General features: G+C 42.1%; 1 protein-coding gene across 3 annotated transcripts in view; it reads left to right on the top strand.

Moving 5' to 3' along the window:
• sema4d (sema domain, immunoglobulin domain (Ig), transmembrane domain (TM) and short cytoplasmic domain, (semaphorin) 4D) overlaps positions 1-19758 on the top strand; it is a 53829-nt gene extending 34071 nt beyond the window's left edge. For all 3 annotated transcript variants that reach the window (XM_074617263.1, XM_074617265.1, XM_074617264.1), the window contains 14 exons: positions 4746-4879; positions 6970-7115; positions 7608-7670; positions 7755-7853; positions 7967-8060; positions 8235-8351; positions 10281-10432; positions 12620-12795; positions 12906-13062; positions 13257-13479; positions 14443-14555; positions 15936-16108; positions 16294-16340; positions 16472-19758. In XM_074617263.1, coding sequence (XP_074473364.1) covers positions 4746-4879; positions 6970-7115; positions 7608-7670; positions 7755-7853; positions 7967-8060; positions 8235-8351; positions 10281-10432; positions 12620-12795; positions 12906-13062; positions 13257-13479; positions 14443-14555; positions 15936-16108; positions 16294-16340; positions 16472-17484 — 2707 coding nt within the window. In that variant the 3' untranslated portion in view covers positions 17485-19758. The remainder of the gene's footprint in view (positions 1-4745; positions 4880-6969; positions 7116-7607; positions 7671-7754; positions 7854-7966; positions 8061-8234; positions 8352-10280; positions 10433-12619; positions 12796-12905; positions 13063-13256; positions 13480-14442; positions 14556-15935; positions 16109-16293; positions 16341-16471) is intronic.
• Positions 19759-24751: the final 4993 nt, after the last annotated feature.

The following is a 24751-nucleotide window of genomic DNA, read 5'->3' as shown; positions in this document are numbered from 1 at the left end:
CATTCCCAGTTCTCGTGCACAGATAGGCAGAGCTCCAGTGTCCGTCCCCCAACCCCCCCACCACTCCTCTCTGTCCTCAGTGGGCAGCCTGCCAATGTGCCCAGTTAGCAGCCCAGTGCTGGGAACCCCAAGGCCCCAAGCAGGTGTCAACCTCCCTGCTCAGCCAAAGGAGCTGAGAGAGGAACACAAAGGGCTCAAAGAGACCTGCCAGCATGGTAACCGTCTTCAATATCCCTGGCCAGCGTGGCCACTCCTCTAAATCTCTCTGCAGCAGAGGGTAGCTGCCAGTTTGCTCTTTCTGCTACTGTAACGCCGACTCTCAAAGGAGGTTTGAAGCTTTTTTTAAGCTTTGCCCTTAACGGGGGCCCAGAGTGGTAAGATTGATGGAGGGCGTCAGATGGAGGGAAGAGTCTAGTTTGAGGCTTTTATTTATGCAGCGTGCAGGGAAAAAAAAGCCAAAAACGAAAGAGAAAGTTTGTCTGTCGGGGGGGTTTCATCATGGATTCAGTGTTGTTATCTCATCCATTCACATTGTCTACGTCACTCCCTTTCTTTCTCCCTGTCTCATCAGACTGTTTATGAATCATCTTTACGGGATTGCTTCCACATCTCATGGGCTGGTGTGCTCTTTGAAAACACTGGCTAGTGGATCAGGGCTAAGCTGTCCTGGCATTTAGATTGGCAACACTGTAAAAGAAGTGGATGAGAAGGGAGAAGTGATGCCTTTCTCTCTCTCTCTCTCTGTTCATTGTTGCCTACTCTGCAGTGATGATGTGGATGTGATGGGGGGTGGAGCGGAGTGGAGTGGAGGCTACCCTCATCTTCAGTAAACAATAGGTCCTTGTGTGTTTGACCCCCTCTTTAGCGGAGTGGAGGTTCGGGCTGAAGCCGGGATGGAATTCCATCTTTGCCAGATTTAGTCGGTGGAAACCCTCGCACCAACAATGACAGTGTTAGCAGGGTCATACCTCTGGGGTAATTCATTCTTACTTACAACCACATCAATAATCAATTATGGTTCTTTCTCTGGCTGCGGTGGCCCTCATTGATTGTCTGTGCAACATGATATATCTCCCCCTCGGCTGCCTAACCGATTACTAACTGTTTGAGTGGGATGAGCCACAATGGTGCCAGTAGGTCATTAAAAAGTAGTTGACAATGATTTATTTGTGCTATAGTCATATCATTTGTTCGGTAATTTTGGTTAGAAAAACTAAAATGAGGACAAATTACCTAATAAAGTAGTAAAAACACTTTCACATTTTCCTTGTAAGATCGTATCTTGTATGTCATTTTGATTCACTAGGTCTTCTTTTAAGTGAACGCAGTTCTTTGCAGCTCGAATGCTATTTAAATCCATATTATTAGGACATGGTGAGACAGCTTGCTGGTTCCCATTGAAGAGAAAAGTTTTGTTATCTCAATCCTCGTCTTACAAGACATCCGATAACCTTTTATCCCCTGCTTCTTTGCGTGACCGGCCCCACCCAATTTTTGCGGAGGTGTGCTGTGCTGTGGGTACTTCGGCTTCTATTGAGCGCGTTGTGGAAAACCAGAATGACCTGCTTTGTGCCAGATCACTTTACTTCCTCAGAGAACTGCATGCCAGACCCACCTGTCTATTACAAAGCTTCAGAGTCCTCTCCGTTATTGTAGAAGCAAACTTCAACCCATGCTAAACGAGAGTAAAGTCAGGGTACAAAGCTGGAGTTGTGCTGACACGTCCCTCACTGCTCCTCTCACATGATTGGATCAAGAGACAGGAAGCACTTGAGCTTCACAATTAAATTACGTCGGTTAATCACTTTCTGAGTTAATACCATTTCATGATATTGACAGAGCGAAAGAAGGTAATCACTCTTCTGTCCATGTCAGAATGAATTTGGTTGAAGGGCATGTAAATTGACCTCAAGATTATTGTGCATGTGCCCTGCGTCGCGGTAAATTTGGCTTGTATTACAAGCAGGATTGAGAACAGATTTAGAGATTTATTTTAATATTTTACTTAAGCTTTAAAGCATGAGCTTTTACCCCCTCCAGCTTTTCTGCTGACCTAAAACTGCCGACTTGAAATACGGTTTGGTCAGCCAAAGGATATCACCACTTCAGACAAAAATGAGTGCTGAAATAGGGCTGCAACTACCAGTTATTTTCATTGTCGATTAGTTTTTCAGTCTTTAAAATGTCAGAAAATGGTGAAAAATGTTGATCAGCATTTCGCAAAGCCCAAGATGACTTCCTCAAATGTCTTCTTTTGTCCACAACTCAAAAGATATTCAGTGAACTGTCAGAGGAGGAAAGAAACCAGAACATATTCACATTTAAGAAGCTGGAATCTTGAAGAATTTAGACTTTTTTGTCTTAAAAAATTACTCAAACCGATTGATCGGTTCACTTTGGATGATACAAACAGGATCAATAAGTTGATTAGAAAGGCTGGCTCAGTGATTGGTCTTGCACCAGACTCACTGGAGGTCACTGTAGAAAAGAGAACAACTAAAAACAGTTCTGCATTTTGAAGGCCATCCATTACATGGTGTCTTTAACGGACTCAGAAGCTCATTCAGTGAGCGATTAGTGATGCCTCAGTGTTGTAGCGATGCCTCGGTGTTCTACTGAATGATTCAGGAGGTCTTTTGTTCCAGCAGCGTTCAGATTTTTTAATGAACATTTTCAGATATGGCCTAGATCCATGGTACCTCTCAGCTGTTGATTATGTCTCAAAGGGCTTCTTCTGATGTTATTTATTTATTGGTGAAGAGCGCATTATGACTTGTTAAGGACTCGAAACTTAAAGTTTAGGACTCGGGATTAGAATATTTGTAACCTGCAAAATAATGACTCGGTCCCACCTCTGCTTCTCTTCTACTTCATCGATTTTACCAGCAGAAACTGCAGTGACTTTGCACTTTAAAAGCTGAGTGCCACAGGAAAAACAATAATTCAATTAAATATGACAACTTTATTGAATATGACAACATCAACCTCCTGAGGTGGGTCTGGACAAGTTAAACACTTAACACAAATGGCACAGGGCAGCCTAATGGAGTCCTTATCAGGCACATCCTGAAGTGAAAGATCACAATGCTCCACAAATTGGTTAAATGGAAAACAACACCCACATGATAAGAGCTGATAGATACCAGGAATGTTGCCATCATCATCATCATCATCATCGTCGTCATTGTCGTCATTGTCGTCATCACCACCCGAGGCAAACGGATACACCTTCCACTGTGTCTCAACAATAACGCAGCGCAGAATAATACGGAGGATTTTCTTAAGCCAGCAGTGTTAAGTTGTTGCATAACGCACATGCCAACAATCAACTGAAGTGTCACACAGAGGTCACAACACGCACCACATTAACTGCACTGTTAATGGAGTTTAAACACACATTCATGTGTGTGTCAGGCCAACTCTGTGTGTAGTTTTTGAGCTGGTGATTTTCTGCGGCTGTAAGTTGTGTTAGTTCAGGATGTCATCACGTGCTGCAGCCCTCCCTCTCTATCCTCCTCACCACCCCCCTGTCTGATTCTTCACTCAGATGGAACTTCAGTTCCGTCTGGTTTCCTGCTGTATTTAACATTTCTGAAATGGTTCCAAGATCCAAACGCAACCAGTCATTTTATTAGAGAGCCTTCAGATGTCCACTGGAATGAAAGTATGTAAATGGCAAGTTGTTTCCGAACAGTAGCGATAGTTTACTTCCTTTTTTTTTTGCGGTGTGTTAAACAATAACTGCTGATTCATGAACATGAAGGAGGAAAGACATGAGTAGCATTAGTTCCTGATTCATAGGTGACTTCTGCAGCTGACTACTGTGTGCATGTACAAATAACGCACATGAATAACAAAACCCAAAAAGTGAAATAAAATGTAATTTATGTTCAGCAATGGAGTGTGGCCAAACAAAAGTTGCCCTATGTCACAAAGAATTTCTTCCCGCCTGAAACACTTGAACACATGAACACGCCTCCCAGTCACAGAAAAATTTAACTATTGCGGCTAGCCGTACTTGTGAATTCTGAATACGTTTATCCTACATGTATATGAAATAACCACGTGGTAAAGCCTGTTTTTGTTTACTCCTGTGTGAATTAAATACTTGACAAATGAAAAGAGTATTTTCTCATTTTAAGAACTTTAGTGCAAAATCAACACAACAGTTTAAAGTGAAATTATAGAGACAAATTAAATAAATATAGGCCTAGCCTATAACACAGTAGGAACCATATAGAAAAACATATATGATAGATATTTTCATATTGTTTTGACGATATACTGTACATTGTCATATTGCCCAGCCCTACTGCTGACTAATCGATTGACCGACTTCTCTTTCTATAGTGTCAGAGAGTGGTCAGAACTTTTTATTCTTTGACATGTTTTCACAGATATTATTTGTGAGGCTTTTATTCTAAAGTTGAGGTATTTTTATTTTAATTTTAAAATTGTGCAGTTTTTTCTGTCCAAAACATCTTCTTTCATTGATTTTATTCGTATGCGTGTGACGTGCTTCACTAAGCGATACAAAAGAGGATGAATCAGTCCTGCCAGCTTTCAGTATAAGGGAAGTGGATTTGGTGCATGTCCCCTTTTTAGCATCTGTGCTGCATGATAAAAGATCAGCCTGTGAGGAGCTCGCTCATTTCTACATCCTTGTAAAATATATATATATATATATATATTTTTTTTTGTGCATGAGGTTTTAGTGTATTTAGTGTTTACTTTTTGTCTTGCAGAGGAAACTTCACAGTTCCGAAGTTATCAGAGTCTAACATGGGATTTGGCGTGCTGGGAGTGTTTCTGGGGCTGCTGCTCGAGGTCTCCACCCATGGACCCCACGCTGTGCCTCGAACCTCCTGGAGACACCAAGGTAAGCCTCAACGGCATCATATATACATTACATACATAAATAAATCTAAATGTAATATTCCACAGGGATTTAAACAGATTCTGTGTTATGTAGTTGAAAAAAAAAAAAAATGTACTGATAATAGTAAACAGCATAAGTTAGCTCTTACATAAAAGACATAAAATACAACAAAGACGTCAATTTTTGCTCTGGAAACTTTAAATTGGCATTTGTTATTTTTTTTTGCCTTTCCAATCAATCGATTTATAAATATATCAACTCATAAAAAATATTAAATAAAAGGTTTTTTGTTTGTATCAGGGCTGCAACAAACGATTATTTTCATCGCCAATTAATCTGTCGTTCTCGATTAATCGATTAGTTGTTCGGTCCATCTCAAATGTCTCTTTATGTCCACAACTCGGAGATGTTCAGTTTACTGTCATAGAGGAGGAAAGAAACCAGAAAATATTCACATTTAAGAATCTGCAATCAGAATTTGGACTTTTTTCCTTAAAAGAATTACTTAAAATCAATTAATCGATTTATAAAAAATAGTTGGCGTTTCATTTAGTAGTCTACAGCTAACCACTAATGTAGACTGATCAATTAATCGTTGCCTCTCTAGTTTGTATACGTCTGTGTCCTTTTTACAGTGAATCCTCAGAAAACGAAACAATTTCTGGTAAATGTTCTGTGCTGATTTAAATTGAAACCTTGCTTTAGAAACTGAGAGTCTACAGCCACTCGATGTGGGAAGTCCTACTTGTTAGTCCGAGTTGGTATTTATGAGCTTACACGATCTTAAAACAAGAAACCGGAGACGCTAACGCAAAGTTCAGTTGCTCCGCTAGTAGTTCACGGCGAGCCGAGATAGATCTTTGTGATATATATCTGAACTCGTTCAGCTCAAGGTTCACATGTAGTTAGGCGACACCTGTTTCCTTAAATGTATCTCAGACTAACCTCAGTCTAACCACAGGTCTCAAGTTAGAGCGTTCAGGCGTCAGGAGGAAGTTCTGTTTGCATACTGCTGTTTACATAAATAGCTCCGGTGACTCCTGTGAGAACCAGTACAGCTCACCCTTTAACACCATGGCACAGTCACTGTTTCAGTCAGTCAGTGAGGGGGTTTGCTTTCATCATTGTGGTGTTTATGTCCAGGCACCTGCAACCCGAACCCACTTGCACCTGGCACAACCAAAGCCAGCCAGACACAAGCGCTCCACTGAGTTCGCCATCAATCACAACACTCAGTATAGCGAGAGATACATGTGTCTCAAACTTCTCTGTTTGAGGGCCTCTACAGTAATGAAGGTTGTGTTTTGATGGCTTTATCTCCAGACTACATATGTCACCCTTTGTTGACACTGTTGACATTTACCCGTTTAAGGCCTCTACACACCGGCGGTCTAGGGATGCTCATTTTGAAAAATGTTCTTAACCGATAACCGACCCTCGTTAACCGATTATTAACCGTTAACCGACAAGCTTTGTGTCTCGTACCAGCTGTTGACGGGAGTCCACAGTTCACGAAAAAGAGTTGATGCGCCAAATGGAAACGCCTTTGCCGAATGAGTTCCGACCTAGCGAACATTTAACTCACATAACTGATCAGCTGGTTCCGCCGTGGGCGTCTTCACGGATATTCCCATAACATGTGAATGCTTGTCTTCATCTCCAGACAACATGAACCTCTGCTTCTTCTACTGGCAGATTACACTATAGTGCCAACTTCTGACTAAATTACGCCATAGCCAAGTTTCTTCCGCCCCAAACCAGTTGATGGTAACACGCCTAATTTGCGTTTCTTGTTTTGCAATATTTCATAAAGTTTGCTTAACATTTGCCCGACAATTGAATAGAAACACGACTAATGAGCTGGAAGACGTTAAAGTGGTCTGGAGAGCGGAGGGGAACTGGAGAATTTGGTGATAAATATCTGTCGACCCCTTTCACATTACCCAGAGTCATGTGATCCATTGTTATTATAAAAATATTGATTATAGCAGCTTTAAATTCAATTCTCAATACTGTTGAATACACATGTTGATAGGTAAAACGTTCTGTGGATGTTAAAGTAATGGGATCCAATGTTTTTTTCCCACTAGATTTAGATCTGATGGAGTTTTCGGAGCCAGAGATCTTCAACTACTCCACGTTGCTGCTGAGTGTGAAAAGAGACGCGCTGTATGTGGGAGCCAGGGAGGCCATCTTTGAGCTCAGCATGAAGAACGTGACAGTCAAAAACAACAAGGTACCAAAATACGAAAACGGCTGCACGGTGGTGCAGTGGTTAGCACTGGCGCCTCACAGCTAGAGGGTTGCAGGTTTGAATCCGGCTTGGGACCCTTCTGTGTGGAGTTTGCATGTTCTCCCCGTGTTAGCGTGGGTTTTCTCCGGGTACTCCGGTTTCCTCCCACAGTCCAAAGACATGCAGGTTAGGTTAATTGTGGACTCTAAATTGCCCGTAGGTGTGAGTGTGAGCGTGAATGGTTGTCTGTCTCTATGTGTCAGCCCTGCGATGGACTGGCGACCTGTCCAGGGTGTACCCTGCCTTCGCCCAATGTCGGCTGGGATCGGCTCCAGCCCCCCCGCGACCCCTAACGGGATAAGCGGTTGCAGATGGATGGATGGATGGATGGATGGCTTTAAGGATAAGGAAAAGAATACTCGTCCATCCATCCATCTGCGTACTCGTAAAAATGTTAAATGTGATTTTCTTTTTTTTCTTTTTTACCACTCTAAGGTTCAATGGACAGTTGCAGAAAACCCCATGGTGATGTGCACGCAAAAAGGAAAATCAAAAGAGGTTAGTTCAGTAATTCATAAGTTGTTTTGGTGTCTACAGTAAAACATCAGTGTACTTTAATCAGTTTGGATTGTTTCTTTCCAGAGGGATTGTCTAAACTACATCCGAGTGCTCCAAGTCGTAGACGACGAGCGGCTGTATGTCTGCGGCACGCACGCCTTTCAACCTCAGTGTGACTACTTGGTAGGTTGACGCTCAATCCCTCCTCAACTGGAAACATGATGCCGCACTAATAAACATGTGCTCGGACTCGCCAATCATCACAGTGACCTTTTAACTGAAATTTAATCTTTCAGAACCTCGCTGACTTCTCGTTAGACGGCCGACCCGAGGACGGCCGGGGAAAGTGCTCCTTTGACCCGTCACAAAGCTTCACCACGGTCATGGTTGGTGAGTTGAGAACAGATTTATGTCATATAACAAAGAGCTCTTTTGGTTGTGAGCCCTGCCCTGCTATAAAATGCACAATAATCCCCCAATAATCTCTTGTTTTTTTGGGAGACAAAATGGACTTGCTGGACAATAAATTGCTATTTTTTGTTTGATTCCCTGCCTTTCTATCAGATGGAGAGCTGTACTCGGGGACAGCTTATAACTTCTTAGGCAGTGAACCGATTATGTCCAGATACTCTCCGTCCCAGTCGCTGCTGAGGACAGAGTACTCCACATCATGGCTCAATGGTGAGTTGGCAAAATGGATCCCAGCACACTAGATGCTGCTTCCGTGAACACTTAATTGATTACCACAGGTGAGGTTTCGAACGTCTAGCTCTTCTTTAGACGTTCGAAACGTGACCGGTGGTAATCAATGAAATGTTCATGGGAGCAGTATCTAGAGTGCAGACTTAATTTTTCCGTCTTTTACATGTTTTTCCGTCCAGCACCTAGTATTTATCTTCTTGATGTGCGTGCTTTTGTAAATACTTTTTCAATGGTGATATGGGACAGTATGTGAAAAGTGAACATCTTGAATGAAAAAAAGTAATGGATGTGTCTGGTAGTGATGTCCCGAGCCAAACCTAAGGCTCACTAACAGGGCGTTATATTTTACTTGATCAGTATCGGCTAAAATGAAAATGGTTCATAATCGGATCCTTTCTTTACTCCGCCCCTCAGCCTGCTCGTGTTGTAGCGATGCCCTGCTTTAAGACGTCGTACTTTGTGAGCATTTCGCTCACACATGCGAGTGAAAATTCCAGTGAGACTATAGGGGTGGGGGAAAATATCAACTACAGTATAGTATCGTGATATTTCGCGTGGTAATATTGTATCGAGACACGTCGTCACAAGACAGGTATCGATCATCTTCTTATTATTATTATTATATAAACTATTAAAGGAATAATGTGTAGGATCTGGCGGTATCTAGCGGTGAGGTGAGGAGATTGCAACACGGCGGTGCAACATGGCGGACTCTGTGGAGAAAGGACCAGCTCCCTATGTAGATATAAACGGCTCATTCTAAGCTAACAAAAAAAGGTAATAAATTGCATTATATCTTATCGCAATACTCAGCATATCGCAAAATGTTTAAAATCACAATAAGATCGTATCGTGACTTTAAGGACCAGTCGTAACAATTAGGGGGATCTATTGATGGAAATGGAATATAATATTAATAAGTATATTTTCTTTAGTGTATAATCACCTGATAATAAGAATTGTTGGGTTTTCGTTACCTTAGAATGAGCCGTTCATATCTACATAGGGAGCGGGTCCTCTTCGTGGAGTCCACCATGTTGCACCGCCATGTTTCTAACCCACTACAGACAAACCAAACACCTAACTTTTCCTCCGGAGTCAATAACGTGAATCGCTCCCGTCGTTGTCGCCGCTCTCTCTCTCTTGCTTCACCACTCACTTCCCATGTACACACACACTTTAAGTATCTTGATAACATCGTATCGTGGGGCCTCTTGTGATTCCCACCCCTAGTGACTACCTGTAAAATGATTTGTTTGCACCGACAGAGTGACTCTGAGTTCAGACACTGAGGTTGACAATAAACACAGATTTGCTGTAACGGTAACAAATCTGTTTTGTGTCCTTGTTCTTTCTCATTAGCAAAGAGTGCAAAACATTCAGGTAGCAGTTTCTCATTTTTAGACGGCACTGGTCGCCGCTTTCACCGATTAAAATGACAAGCGTTTCCGGCGGTAGGTCATATCAGCTGTCAGTGATTAATGTTAATTTATATGAGCAACTTGATATCAGACCAAAATGAAATAGTTTAAATTGTTTATGAGGTAAAGGATACTCCACTCCGTAACACCACCGTGCAACCGCGAGTGGGACCGACTGATACATCTTCTCATCAGTTTCAGGAGTCGAGTTCTCCAGTTCCACTTTCGTTTAAATCATATCAATAATTGAAGCTTATGAAGTTAATATTTTTGAACCCTTGGACCTCCAGTAATTGGATCAAGTAGCTCATAAAAAAATGTGGGTCAGATTAAATAGCCTACAGCTGTTTAGGCTTCAAAAGGAGTTTCTGGGAGCAGGAACACAATGAGGCTTTCACAATAGCAGATCAATGGTCCTAATCTTCCTATATTCCCTTTTACCAATACCTGTCTCTCTCTCTCCTCTCTCTGCTCTCTTTCCTCGCAGAGCCCAGTTTTGTTTTTGCCGACGTGATCAGTGAAGGGAGAAACGGAGTGGACGGCGAAGACGATAAAATCTACTACTTCTTCACCGAGGTGTCAGTGGAGTACGAGTTCTTTGGCAAGCTGCTGATCCCCAGGGTGGCGCGCGTCTGTAAGGTCAGTGCACGTCATCATGTACCATCTGCACATACCAGCGGCATCCCTCTTTAGCCCACATCTCCCTGCTGTCTGTGTGTGCAGGTCTGTCTTTCTCCTGCCGTTATCTTTTTCTCTCTAACCTGAGCTCATTTCATGGTACAAATTAAGGATTTAAAAACGAACCGTTCAATGATGTACTAACCGAACCGTTGCACCACTATTAAAGGGACTGTTTGTAACTTCTTACACGTATAAATCAATGCGGGTCGGTGTTCCATGCGTGCTCGCGTGTGTCTACGCTGTTCAGACTCAGACTCCAACACAAACTACACGGAAGCACCAAAACCGCAAGGTTGTATCTAGTGAAGCCCGTCTGTTAAACAGTGTTGGTCGCGGTCAGAGGACGCGGGGGAGACCGTAGCTTTGGTCTCCAGGACCGGAGTCTCTGCTGTACTCTGTTCCTCTGCCTGCCTGCCTTCACTCACACACCGCGCTCGTTCTCGCTCTTTCGCTCCACTCTCATGTGCATGCGTGCACACTCCACACTGCAGAAGAGTTAGTTTAGCTCTGAGAATATCTAGTGAATGTAAAGTGGACGTTTGTGCAGAAATAAATGCTGCAGCTCCTCCAGACCAGCAGAGGTTTCCCGTGTCTTGTGAAGTGACGGGGCTCCGCAGAGAGAAAAGTTATCGTCTCCGACCAAAACTCCGGTGTCTCCCCTGTTCCCTCCGGCCGCGGTCGGGAGGCTGAGGCAGGAAAAGCCAACACTAGGATCAGCATTGATTCATGGAGAGACCTTCGTCTGGTCAGCTAACATTACTGCCAAGCAGCTGAAATATAGAGTGATATTGTGCTTTTAGCTGACGTGTGTCGCCTCACTGTTTTGAGAGATGCTCGTTCATTTCTATGTAGAACGAGCACAAACGCGAGTCCAAGCAACAGGACGCTGACTTTAGTTGACTTACGGCCACAGGTGTCGCTGTTAACAAGACATTTCTGATTCTTACAAACAGTGCCTTTTAAAGATATTTAAGATGTTTAGTGAGCAGCTGTTCAGTTATATTCATAACTCTGTTATGTCTGACGTTGATGCTCACTGATGACCAAAAACGGTTGTGAACTCCCAGAAATGATCAAATAGTGATAAACTGTGATACAAATGACATGTTCCCGTAAAAGCCAGAAGCCTGATTAGAAACAGGACACCACAGTTAATTTTCATTATATTATCAGACTTTGATTAACAGCTGTTGTGTCAACTGTACACACAACTCAAGAGTGTAGGTTTTCAGAAGTGGAGTGGTAAAATAATATATGTATTTGTATTTATCAAACAACAAAAACATTTTTATAATTTGATTTAAATAGTAGGTATAACAGAAAATATAAATGCTATGTAAACCTCTAAAGCTATGTATTGTTAATGCTCTAACCCATCTTAAAATCATTTAAATTCTTCTGATACAGTCTGATAGATAACATTTGATTTGCAGCTTTACTAGGCAAGGCAAGTTTATTTATATAGTGCATTTCAGCTACAAGGCGATCCAAAGCGCTTTACATAAAACATGAAAAGCATCGAGACACAGTGCAAAAGAAACACATTATAAAAAGACAATTAAAAACATTAAAAATACAAGAGAATAGAAAATAAAAACAAGCTAAAATAAATAATAAAATACAAGAATAAAAGTGACTGTGCAGCCTTGATTTACAAGAGTTGCAGCTGGCCTGCTGCTTTCTGGGAGTTTGTTACCAGATAATATAAAAACTGAACGCAGCTTCTCCATATTTAGTTTTGACTACGGGGACAGAAAGCAGACCGTCCCAGATGACCTGACAGGTCTGGATGGTTCATAATGTAGCAGAAGATAGAGCTCTGTGGTTTACTGTCTTGTCTTTAACTAATGTTCAATTCTGGCATCTTTTTAGGAGAATATCAACTGTGAATATAGATATTACCCATTGGCAGGACATAAAAAGCTCTGCCACGCACTTATTGCTTTGCTAGAATGGTAATGACTGCAGGAGGCTCAGACAAAAATAAGATTTTGAAAAGTAATGGGGACACGTTGCTCCCGCCCTCGATGGAAAATTACGGCCTTGCACACATTCTTGTGCCTCTCTCTTCTCCCTTCAGCCCTCATTCCTCTGCCTCTCCCCCCATTGCCTAATGTGCTGAATGATAAACCTCTCTCCACACAGGGCGACCTCGGGGGGCAGCGCACCCTGCAGAAGAAATGGACGTCCTTCCTGAAAGCCAAGCTGGTGTGCTCCATGCCCGAGCTCAACTTTGTTTTCAACGTAGTGCACGACGTGTTCATCCTGAAGGGGGCGGACCGCAGGGACACGGTCATCTACGGAGTCTTCACCTCCCAGTGGTCAGTGATTTTAAAGATCTTGAGAAGGGGATCAGAAATATTTCAATATAATGCACGTTCCTTAAATTCACGTCTCTTCTCTCCCGACTCCTTCCTCCTCATCCCCACAGGGGTAACGTGGGCTTGTCGGCAGTGTGCGCTTACAACTTGACAGCTGTGGAGGAAGTCTTCTCCAAGGGCAAGTACATGCAGAAGGCCACAGTGGAGCAGTCCCACACTAAGTGGGTCCGGTATAACGGCATCACTCCTTCTCCACGTCCTGGAGCGGTACGTACCATTAACACAGCTCCAATAATTTAGCTCAGGTTTGTGTAAATGCTTGTAGGCCAAGGCCAGGGAATGCTTTATTTATAATACAGATGTTAAAAAAAAGAGGAGAATGATGTGTCTCTCTCTCTCTCTTTTTAATAGACGGATGTGAACATACTTTACTATAATAAAACATTTAATTTCTCCACCAGTGTATTAACAACCTGATGCGACGGCAGAACATCAGCAGCTCTCTCCACCTGCCAGACAAGACCCTCCAGTTTGTGAAGGACCACCCCCTGCTGGAGGACCCCGTCCTGCCCATCGGCAACGGGCCTCGCCTCATCACCAAAGACGTCAACTACACTCAGATCGTCGTGGAGAGGGTGCGCGCACTCGATAGGAATGTTTACGACGTCATCTTCACTGGAACAGGTACGGACACATCAGTTATTAATACACATTTGAATTTGAAACTGTTATAAAATGACTGTTCTCACGCTACTGGAATTTCTAACTTTGATACGATGCCTTGAAAAATATAAATTTTTAATACCACTGGCCCGGGAAAAATTTACACTGAGGTGTGTAATTTTATATTTTTATTAAAAGATAAATAGGTGTGTGTGTGTGTCTACTTGCTGTCTGACAGAAGAGAGAGCAAAAAGCACAGCTGGTCTCCGTGTATCGATACTGTGGAAAATGAATATTAAAGCCATTTAAAATATTCAGTATCAATATGTAACGATACTTTGATATTTTTGATAACACTATTATATATATTTTATATATATGTATTATATATATATATTTATATATATTTATATATATATATTTATATATTATTTTATATATATATAATGTTGTCCTTATCAAGTTTATTGGCCCCTGGTGTACATATGTGCTGAGCCCCAGTATATTTATTCTATTTGTTATTTATTGATGTATACAATTAAATAGTTCTGTTAAAGAAAAAACTGTCTGTATCACAACTATTATATAATGGTTTGGATTTTATTTTTTTAACAAAATATCAAAGTTGACAATTTGTAAAAAGATATTGCAAATATTCAAACATAAAAAGATATTACATGTAACTCACAATTCTACTCAAACAGAGGTGTCTTATTTATAACATAGATTATGTGTAAAGTTGTCAAACTCTGGACAGTTTCAGTGTTCAACACCTGGAGGTAGTGGGTCTGTTTACCAATGAAAGCTGAGCACAGATGGAGAATAATAAAGTAAAAGAAACTGATCAGTCTGCATCTATCTGATACCATTCAGTTGAAATACGCCTCGATCGTTCAGTATTGGGATCTTTGTTGTTTTAAAGAGGCTAATTTCTGGCTTCTACCTCCGCTGATTAATTGACATTTTTACCATTCTCATCTTTAGATAAGGGAGTCCTGCACAAGTCGGTGGTGTATGAAGGAGAAGTGCACATCGTGGAGGAGATCCAGCTCCTGAAGAACTCTGAGTCCATCAAGAACCTGCTGCTGTCCTCTGAGGTCAGTGACGTTACTGTAACCGTTAATAACCGTACAAAGAGACAACTACGGCACAATAATAGTACCTAGACAGGCAGTGTGGCAGTGTCTATGTTGTGGTATACTGCACTCAGTTGCCAGTTTATTAGGTACGCTAAGCTTAATCCATTTGTGCCCGCAACTGATTTTTTTAATTTCCTTTAGTGGAAGTGTTCTCTGGGCTTTCCTAAGCACTAATGTGAAGACATTTCTTTAAATCAGTCAAACCGTTTGGCTGAAAAGTGAGTTGTTCTTATCATACTGTATATTTAGTATTTGGGCACATGATGGGAACACTGTTTCGGCAAAAGACTCCGTTATATTTCAGGAAACGACAGTAGTCTTGTGCCCAAATACTAGAGATAAGAAAATGACTATCTCAGAAAGTACAAGGAACACAATCAAGTCTTTGGTGTCTATAAACTCATAACAAGTTGAATATCAAAGAAATGTACACATATGCAGTGTAAACATGTAAAATATTTAATAAACACACTGTCAGCATTTTCCAAATTTTTCAAAAATCCTGACTTGACGATTAATAAAAGTGAGATTTTTCAGGTGATCGTACTGTTAGATAATTGCCCAAAGTAGGTCCATACCAAATTTTAAAGGTCCCATATTGTAAAAAGTGAGATTTTCATGTCTTTTATATTATAAAGCAGGTTTAAGTGCTAAATAAATACTGTTAAACTATCAAAATGCTCAATATACGGATAAATACACACAGCCTGTATTCAGAAATTGTGCGTTTGAAACAAGCTGTTAGGATTTCTGTCCATTTCTGATGTCACAAATATACAATATTGAGACCATTACACGGTTTTAAACATAAACATTCTAAAAGTGTCCCAGTTTGTTTCCTGTTGCAGTGTATGTGAATGACATCAGCTGACAGGAAGTAAACATGGACCCAAGCAGTTGCCTAGCAACGCAATTCCATTGAAATGCACTAAAACGGAGCGTTTCAGGGAGAGGGTAAATACAGGTATATTCAGGCAGACAGTATGATGAAAATAAAGTTGTTTTTTTTAACATTACAGCATGTAAACATGTTCTACCAGAAACACAAAATACAAGTATGAACCTGAAAATGAGCACGATATGGGACCTTTAAGACTTTTGACCAATCAGAACAAATCTTGTAGCATTTTTCCTTATCATACTAAATCTAGTCTTAATGCAGTCTAATACAACAGTTGTGCAAATAAATGCGAATGTTCAGTTTTTGTTGATTAAACTGTCTGATCATTCTGTGCTGCTGTTGAACAGAGAGCTTTTTTTGTTCCCCTCACACAAACCTGCAGGTTTGTTTGTGTGTTTGCATGTTTTTCTGATGTGAACAACCTTGTGCTCCCACAGACCCGCTCCCTGTACGCCGGCTCTGACTCCGGTGTAGTCCAGTCCCCCACAGCCTTCTGCAGCCGGTATCTGTCCTGCGACGACTGCGTCCTGGCTCGAGACCCGTACTGTGCCTGGGACCCTCGCGCTGCTGCCTGTGTCAATATCTTTGACGTTCCCAGCCAGCGGCTTAGGTAATCTTTTCTTTCTACATACCGGTACTCCACTCATGCGTTATTAAAACTGCCTATCGAAACCAAAACCACCATTGTCTTTACCGATACTCCATCCAGTTTGACAGCCTGCTTTACTGTCTCGGTCGAGATAAGCGTGCATATTTTTAGATTGCCATGAAAATAATGCTTGTTTGTGTTTTCAGGAAGCTGATCCAGAACCTGAACGGTGACGCAGACAAGTGTCCTTCAGGTAGGGTGCTCACATATGGCCTAATAAAGAAGCTTTAGAACACCTAAATGTAATCCTTGTTGTATGATTGTCCTCTACTGGACCTCACTGGGCCCCGAAAGTCATGACTTCCTCTCTGTTTTGCCTCTTAGCATCAGGTCTGTCTCTGAAGGACTACCAGCGTGTGACAGTGAAACCAGGGAGCTCCGCTGAGCTGCCGTGCCTGGGACACTCCAACCTGGCCCAGGTGATGTGGAAATCCAACGGCTCCGCGCTCACCGAGGCCTCTCGCTTCCACCTCATAGGCGAAAACGGTCTCCTCATTTACAGCGTGGCTCCGGAGGATCAAGGTCACTACGAGTGCTGGTCGGTGGAATGGGCCCCCGCCGCCGGGAAGAACTTCAGCCGCCTCCTGGCCGGATACGTCCTCACTCTGGATCTCCCGCCCAGAGCCCCTCACCAGACGGGCCACGTGACCGCCACCACCCTCGGCGACCGGGAGACATCCAGCGCGCGTGCAGCTGAAGGTAATGGTAAGACAGACGGAGCCCTACTAACGTCGGCCCTCGCCCCTCCCAGCTTCACAGCCACAGTCCAATTCACCCCCCCACCCCAAACTGACTCATCACTAACCCCGCCGCCCAGCAGCACAGTCCAGTTCCAGCCGAAACAGCACCTTCCCCCGAGCTCCAACGCCCCCCACCCGGACAGCCGGGACCCGGCGGCGGAGTATTTACAGCACAACAACAGCACCGCCCTCCTCTTCCTTTTCCTCCTGTTTTTCCTCCTCTTCCTGGCAGCGCTGGCGTACAACTGCTACATGCAGTACCTCCCCGCTCCCTGCCTGCGGCTGCGAGCCGCTCTGCTGGGCAGCCACAAGAGCGCCCATCAGCCTGAGTACCGGGCCTGCGAGGCCGGTCTGATGGAGGCGTCCGCAAGTGACAAAATTAACATGACGGAGCAGCCGACGCAGAACGGCAGCCAAACCACTCAGAACCTGCGGGCGCTCCGCGACACCGGGTACGAGACCGAGCCGGAGTGCGGCAACGGTCAGATCCCGTCTCACACTTTCGGAGGCGACAGCCCGTCCCAAGAGAAACCCTTCGACGTGGACTGTGAATCTCAGCCCATCCAGTTTGCAGATGCAGATGAACCATACTGCTAGCCACAAGTTGTTTCTCTCAGAGACTATGTCATAGGGGGGGTCACACTCTTGCTGCCTCTTCCAACGACTAACAAGTCTAAGTGGTCTCCTCCTATATGAAAGTATGTTCAGTGTACAGCATCACATGAAGTTTAGTTATCACAAGGCTTAAGTCAGGCGTCCCGCTTGAACTGGAGAGATTTAAAGAGGTAGTATGAGGTGTTTCTCAGTGGGGTTGTATGAGGTACTGATCCATAGTCAGTGTATTACCTACAGTACATATGACGGTCAGCACGCCCACAGTTTGGAGAAGCAGACAGGACTAACAGAAGCAAAGCAATGTGCTGCTGTGGACGGGGCCGGCAGCAAAACGTATTTTAGCTATCTAAAAGAAAAGCCCATCTGAAAAATCAATAGCTGTGTTTCCATTCAATTGTCAAGCAGATTTTAAGCAAACTTTTGAAATGCCTCAAAAGAAAGTTATGCAAGTTCGGCGCGTGTCCATCAACTGGTTTGGAGCGAATAAACTCGGCTACAGCGTAGTTTGCTCAGACTATGGATCAGTACCTCATACAACCCCACTTCAAAACACCCGAACTATCCCTTTAACTCTTGTCTGATTTGGGGTTTATGCTGATAAATCAGAAACTGTATTGACAGAAGCTGCACCCTCTCAGCTTAGTCCAGCAAGAAAAGCTATTCCTTAAATTCCAAATTGGAAACATTGTTTACCAAATTGGTAAGTTACCTTGATGTTTTCCAAATTGGAGTCATGTTTTTTTTTGTACAGCCTGGGTGAAAAATAATCTCTTGAAGCTTTTTGCATCTGGTGTAGGCTATTATTGGACTAAATGCTTCAACGTTACAGTAATTTCTCAGGGAAGATTTGCTCTGTACGTTCTTGCCTAGCTGTGTACAGTGTTGCCATCTGCAGCGCCTGGTATGTGGGCCTTAATCTCACCCAGTGAGGTGGCAACGTTTAGGGGTTTGAAGGTCAGAGAAAAAAGAAAAGCGACAACTTGCATGATAGAAAAATGCTGGAATAAATCAAACCACTGTCTCGTGTAGAGTTGTCTTGTTGAGTTTCTCTGTATTTTATTTTAAGTCTACATTCCTACACGGATACAACTCTGATGGTCCTGTGTATTAACCTTTACTAGTCATTTTCCCTTAAATATGTTCAGTATGACGTGATGCTTGATAATATCAATCATCAGTTCTTGTTCTAAAACAGTCCTGGAAACAATCTTTAGAAATATTTTTTGTATTATTACTTCAGTTTTAGAGAGTTATTATTTAAGATGAGTCACATCTGTGGTAATAATCATTTTGTTTATTGTGTAAGTAGTTCTTCATTTGTTATTTTATTTATTGCAGCAGATTTCTGTAGTAGATCCTAGCCCCCCCCTTCCTCTTCCTCTCGTCTGTGTTGCATGTCACCTCCTGGTTCCTATTTTCCTCAACACTCTCTCTTTTCCCATCACTCCCTCCTTCGCAGCTTCTTCTTCTGTCGACACTTCATCTTCCCTGTCCTCTTCCTCCTCCTCCTCTTCCTCCTCCTCCTCTTCTTCCACCTCTTCCTCCACCAAGCCCCACAGTGTGGAGGCCCGGGAGGCAGAGGTGAGGCTGTTGCCTCCCCTGCTGAAGGACCAGGCCTGGGGGGTTCACGCCCAGGAGGCCTTCCTGCTCTTCTGCCTCGCCTTGGGTGAGTGGTAGTCTGTGACGGCGACTCAGCTCCCAAACTGGAAGCCTCTCGCTTTTTTTAACCCTTTCCTTTTTCACTCATTCTCTCTCCTTTTCTGCATGTTGCATGTTACCTTTTCCCAATCTAACCGGGAATGTGTTTGTGTGTGTGTGTGTGTTTGTGGATTAAAACAAGCCCACCCTTTTGCTTCAAGGCGTCTGACTCACGGAGAACTGTTCATCTCCGTTTTAGGTGTCTGGTAAGATACCTGTATAATGAGCGAATGTTTTTAAAAGACATTAAACTGTCAACCTCCCAATTCACTGTTAATAAAAGGTACAGTCTTGTGTATAGTAATATGTAAAAGCAGTCTCACGTGAAACTTGTAAAATTGGATGGATCCTTTTTTTTTTTAATCCAGGGTATTGTTGAAGGCGTTTTACATCTCAATAGTTAATCTGGATAATTTTTTTGTGCCTGTAAACAAGTGTAAATATATTTGTATATATGGAAAAAAATCCCATTTGAAGATGTACATAAATCTAGGGGGACATTTTGGGGACTATTGCTCTTGGTAGGGAGGCTAAATAAATCTTGTCAAATGTTTTCAACACTGGCTCGTTTTCTTAAATTTTTTACTTCGGTCATGACTTTTTTTTTAAGCAATGTGGACTCATTAGTGACAATAATAATAAAGTGGTGCAAGGATGACCTATTTTGTAGGCCAACCCCGGAAGTTAGCGTCGTCCTGGGTTCCCTCGACAAAAAAAAATAAGCTCTGTGGCAAACAAACATTTATGATACTTAGATGTTTTGTTCAGCAAGATAATCTTCAGAAATGAACACCACTTTTAGGATTTTTGAAGCGTGAATGCAATTAACATTATATGCTGTAAAGGCGGACGAGTTGCCGTGATGACGTTTAGTAGTCTCACTTAGCCCGTTGTTAGAACCGCCTTTTTAAAGACACATAAAAGATTCAAAATTTAAGAGTATTTATTGATACATTTTATGTAGTAGAACAAAACGTTAAATCTCTTCAGCTTGTATTAACCACAGACCTTATTTCAGGCATGTAACTAAAAACCCACCGACTTCCAGACGAGGGAACCGGAAGTGCTAAAATGCTAACTCATTTCTGGATTTCAGGCAAGGCCTATGGAAAGGAGGCTGGGTCACGGGCGGACATGGGTCTCAGGGTATGGGGTATCACACCAAAGATATGACGCGTTGATGACGCGTGACCCAGCCTCCTTCAATAGGCCTTGGTTTTAGGACTCATTCCTGCATCACTGAAAAAATACTCCAGAAGACGACTGTATGTGGCCAAAAGATGAGGATCCTGTTACATATACCGAAAATATAAAAAGAAAAATAGTTGAAAATGCTGGTTATCTTAACAAGAGATGAATTCAAGTTATAGAAACTCTATGCAAACTACAGTATGTAGCCTACAGCTCAGTAAATCTGGCTTCATATGACTCTGCCTGTTCAAGATGCACTGAATAACAGAGGTGAGATCAGGCATACTTTTACACTGCATGTGTGGCCTGTCAGTGTCTCGACCATCCCCCCCCCCGATGGTCAACATGAAGTCCTATTCTGTCCCTCAGGTCCCAGTGATGTCCACATTCACTGGCTAATAAACGGGCACAGTCTGGACACCCCGATCATGGAGCACCGCCAGGCGCTGGGTCAAAGGGAGGTGCTGGTGAGCAGCTGGCTCCGAGAGGGGGCGTTGCTCAAGGACGCCCGCTACCAGTGTGTCGCTGAGGCCAGCACGGGAAGTGACATATCAGAAGTGGACCTCCGCCTCACTATCGGAGGTATCTGGACCGGATGCTTGTGTGTCCAGTGTGCTGTACAATATGGATCCGTCCACCTTGACAATATGTGTATTAAAAATGTCTCCTAAATGTGAGATATGTTAGTGTAGAGTAATGCATGTAAAGTAGAGAGGTACCTGGTATTGGTTGTCAGCATTGCCACTGCCATTATGTCCATAAAAGATGTTGTTATTTGACAGATGAGGAGAGCATCCCATCCAGGAATTCTAACCAATGGAGAGGTGCACTCACAGAGCACGAGCAGCTGCTAAAAAGATGGGAAAAGGCCTGGGTAGGTCTATGTCTGTGCATGTGAGTGTGTTTTCTCCCAACGTCATAATGGTTATTGTGCAGTTTGCCCGGATCACGTGCACCAGTTTGAACCTGTGCTGCATGTTCAGCTGTAGTAAAGTGGTTCGAACTCTGGCAGTTTGAGAAGTGCAAAGACCAGATTCATTGGGGGAAATAATTAGGGACACAAAGCTAAAGCCAGCTAATTGATATTGCATGAAAGAAGTGAACTAATTTAACTAAATTACTAGCTAACTTCTTTAACCATCACATTTAACTTCATTACATTTAAACACATTTTCTGCTCCACATGAACTATTATAGTTTTTTTCTCATTAGATTTGAGCTCAAATCTCTGAACTATTAGTTTGCTGCTCACCACAGATTTTACTTTTTCATTCATTCAAGCAAATTGCACGTGTTTTGGAACAATGTGTGCGAAAGAGTAAGTACAATATTGTCTCCAATTTGCACAATAACCCTTGCACATGGCTCGCTGATCAACTGATGAGTTGACTGTTTGCAAATTGTTTTCACAACTCCTAAACATTCTTTCATCGTCTGAGCCATCACATGCAAAGCGATCCATTCAATCATCTAAATCTGTCAGACACACATATATTCCATGAATATCTATTACATGGTGTTAAGTACTATGAGGAGGTACAATTAGTTTTTTTTTTTTTACTGAACAACAGCAGTTTTTATTTATCTTTAATGGCATGGATCATTTTGTGTCAAATTTTCTATTCGCTGTATATGACTTTACATGAAAGCTCAAAGGTGATGTTTTTTTTATAATACGTGTGACACATTGCTACTAGGGCTGTCAATCGATTAAAATATTTAATTGCGATTAATCGCATAATGTCCATCGTTAATTGCAAATGAATCGCATATTTTTTATCTGTTCAAAATGTACCTTAAAGGGAGATTTGTCAAGTATTTAATACTCTTATCAACATGGGAGTGGGTAAATATGCTGCTTGATGCAAATGTATGTATATATTTATTATTGTAAATCAGTTAACAACACAAAACAATGACAGATATTGTCCAGAAACCCTCACAGGTACTGCATATAGCATAAAAATACGCTCAAATCATAACATGTTAAACTGCAGCCCAACAGGCAACAACAGCTGTCAGTGTGTCAGTGTGCTGACTTGACTATGACTTGCCCCCAAACTGCATGTGATTATCATAAAGTGGGCATGTCTATAAAGGGGAGACCCGTGGGTACCCAAAGAACCCATTTACATTCACATATCTTGAGGTCAGAGGTCGAGGGACCCCTTTGAAAAAGGACATGACAGTTTTTCCTCGCCAAAATTTAGATTAAGTTTGGAGCGTTATTTATGGATTCATTAGGTTTTTTTAGTTTCAGATGATGATGATTTGCATTAACGCGTTGTTATGGTGTTAACTTTGACAGCCCTAATTGCTACACAAATATATTTACTGTAAACACAAATGTGCATATCCTGTTTCTGTCTTTACAGTATTGACTTTTCCCAGTCAACGTTTCCCTGCTGGGAATCTAAACAGCTCAGTGCGATACACAATAGCCTTCAGCAAGACAAAACGGACATTCTGGTAGCTACATAAGCGGTCAGTGTCAACAACAAGTAGAACAAAACAGATTTGCATATAAGAAACATTTCCAGAGTTGACTACCATAGTGAAAAAAACATGTTTAACCAGTAGCTACGGCTCGCACAATGACAAAACAACGTTTCACTTTAGTGGCATTGGCCAATTTACTGACACAATAACTAGCTTTTGAAGCATGAATGAAGTGTTTTGGGTGAGTTACTACCTTTTGTAGACATGCCAAAGACTTATTTCCCATGAAACAGTTATGATAATTGCACTTATAGTTTAGAGAAAGTCAAGACTTTTTTCAATAAATGAGCCAAAGCGATAGTGAAAAACTGTAAGATACATTCATCTTAGTGTGTTCTTGATAACGAGACACTTTTCTGTTCATTTAAAATGATTACCAAAGGTTTTTTCCAAAAAATATATGCACTACATGTCTTGTGACTTTTTCATGTCAGTGTCAGTGTCAGTAAACTTATTGAAATTCTTATGGGTAGCAAGTCATTAGATCTGTTGATAGATATATGACTCTGTCTCCATCATTAAGGTAACATTTCATCAGCCATCTTTTCCTGTAGCTGTTAAAGTTTGGATAAGCAACATACATAAAAGTTTCATGATTCAGATCCTGTCCCTCTTTGTTTGAATGCAGTACTACTTGCATCAAGTTTGAACAGAAATTTGGAATTGCGTTGCTAAGCAACAGTTTGGGTCCAGGTTTACTTCCTGTCAGCTGATGTTATTTACATACACTGCAACAGGAAATAAACTGAGACACATTTAGAATGTTTACATTTAAAGCCGTGCAATGGTCTAAATATTGTATATTTGTGACATCACAAATAGACAGGAATCCTGACGGCTTGTTTCAAACGCACAATTTCTAGAAACGAGTTGTGTGTATTGCTCCGTATATTGAGCATTTTGATACTTTCACAGTATTTATACAGCACTCAAATCTGCTTTATAATATAAAAGATATGAAAATCTTACTTTTTACAATATGGGACCTTTAAATTACTGATAAAATCAGAGATGTGGGCAGCGATTCAGAGGTCTAGAACCAGGCTAGTTTGAAGAGGACCTATTGTGCTTTTTCCCTTTCCTTTAGTATGTTATATAGTATTTTTTTACATGTAAAAAGTCAGTGAAGTTACAAAGTCCACGCCAAAGGGAGTTACTCTCCCCCACAGAAACACTGCTCCTGAACTGCCTGAAAAGCCTCGCTTAATTTCCTGCCTTTTCTTCTGTAACATGGTGATGTCACCAAGTAACACATTTGCATAAAACCTGCCTGGCAGCTAGTTTAGCACAACCTCAAACAAAGCTAGCGACTCCTCTGGCTGTATAGAAGTCTATGAGAAAATGAGCCTACTTCTCACTTGATTTATTACCTCAGTAAACATTGTAAACATGAGTTTATGGTCTCAATCGCTAGTTTCAAGTCTTCTTCAATACAGCATGACGTTCATTTAGTAAATTATGGTCCCATTTAGAGTCAAATAGACCATAAAACAGGGGATGCTTTAGGGCGTGGCTACCTTGTGGTTGACAGGTCGCTACCACGGCATCTATTATTAACATTTTGTCCATTTTTACATCCTTCTCTACTTGTACGGTACAACTCTGTTTTTTTCCTCCACAGGAAAGCTGTGATGGCCACTGAGCTCTGTGAAGACGTCATAAGCTGAATCTGGTTGTGAACACGGTCCTCCCTTCAGCCCAGGTGGGCCACACCTTTTGACACTGAAACTATCAGATGGAACACAATGTCCCGGTGTCACTGGAGTTTGGTGGAGCGTGAACACCTGCCTTCTGCAGGGGTGGGGGGGTGGGGGGGGGGCGCTGGCTGCGACGATGGTGTTGGGACTCCTTCCAAAACTGA

This window comes from Sebastes fasciatus, chromosome 19 (assembly GCF_043250625.1).
Source record: "Sebastes fasciatus isolate fSebFas1 chromosome 19, fSebFas1.pri, whole genome shotgun sequence".
Taxonomy (NCBI): Eukaryota; Metazoa; Chordata; class Actinopteri; order Perciformes; family Sebastidae; genus Sebastes; species Sebastes fasciatus.
This window is presented reverse-complemented; position numbering and strand designations above follow the sequence as displayed.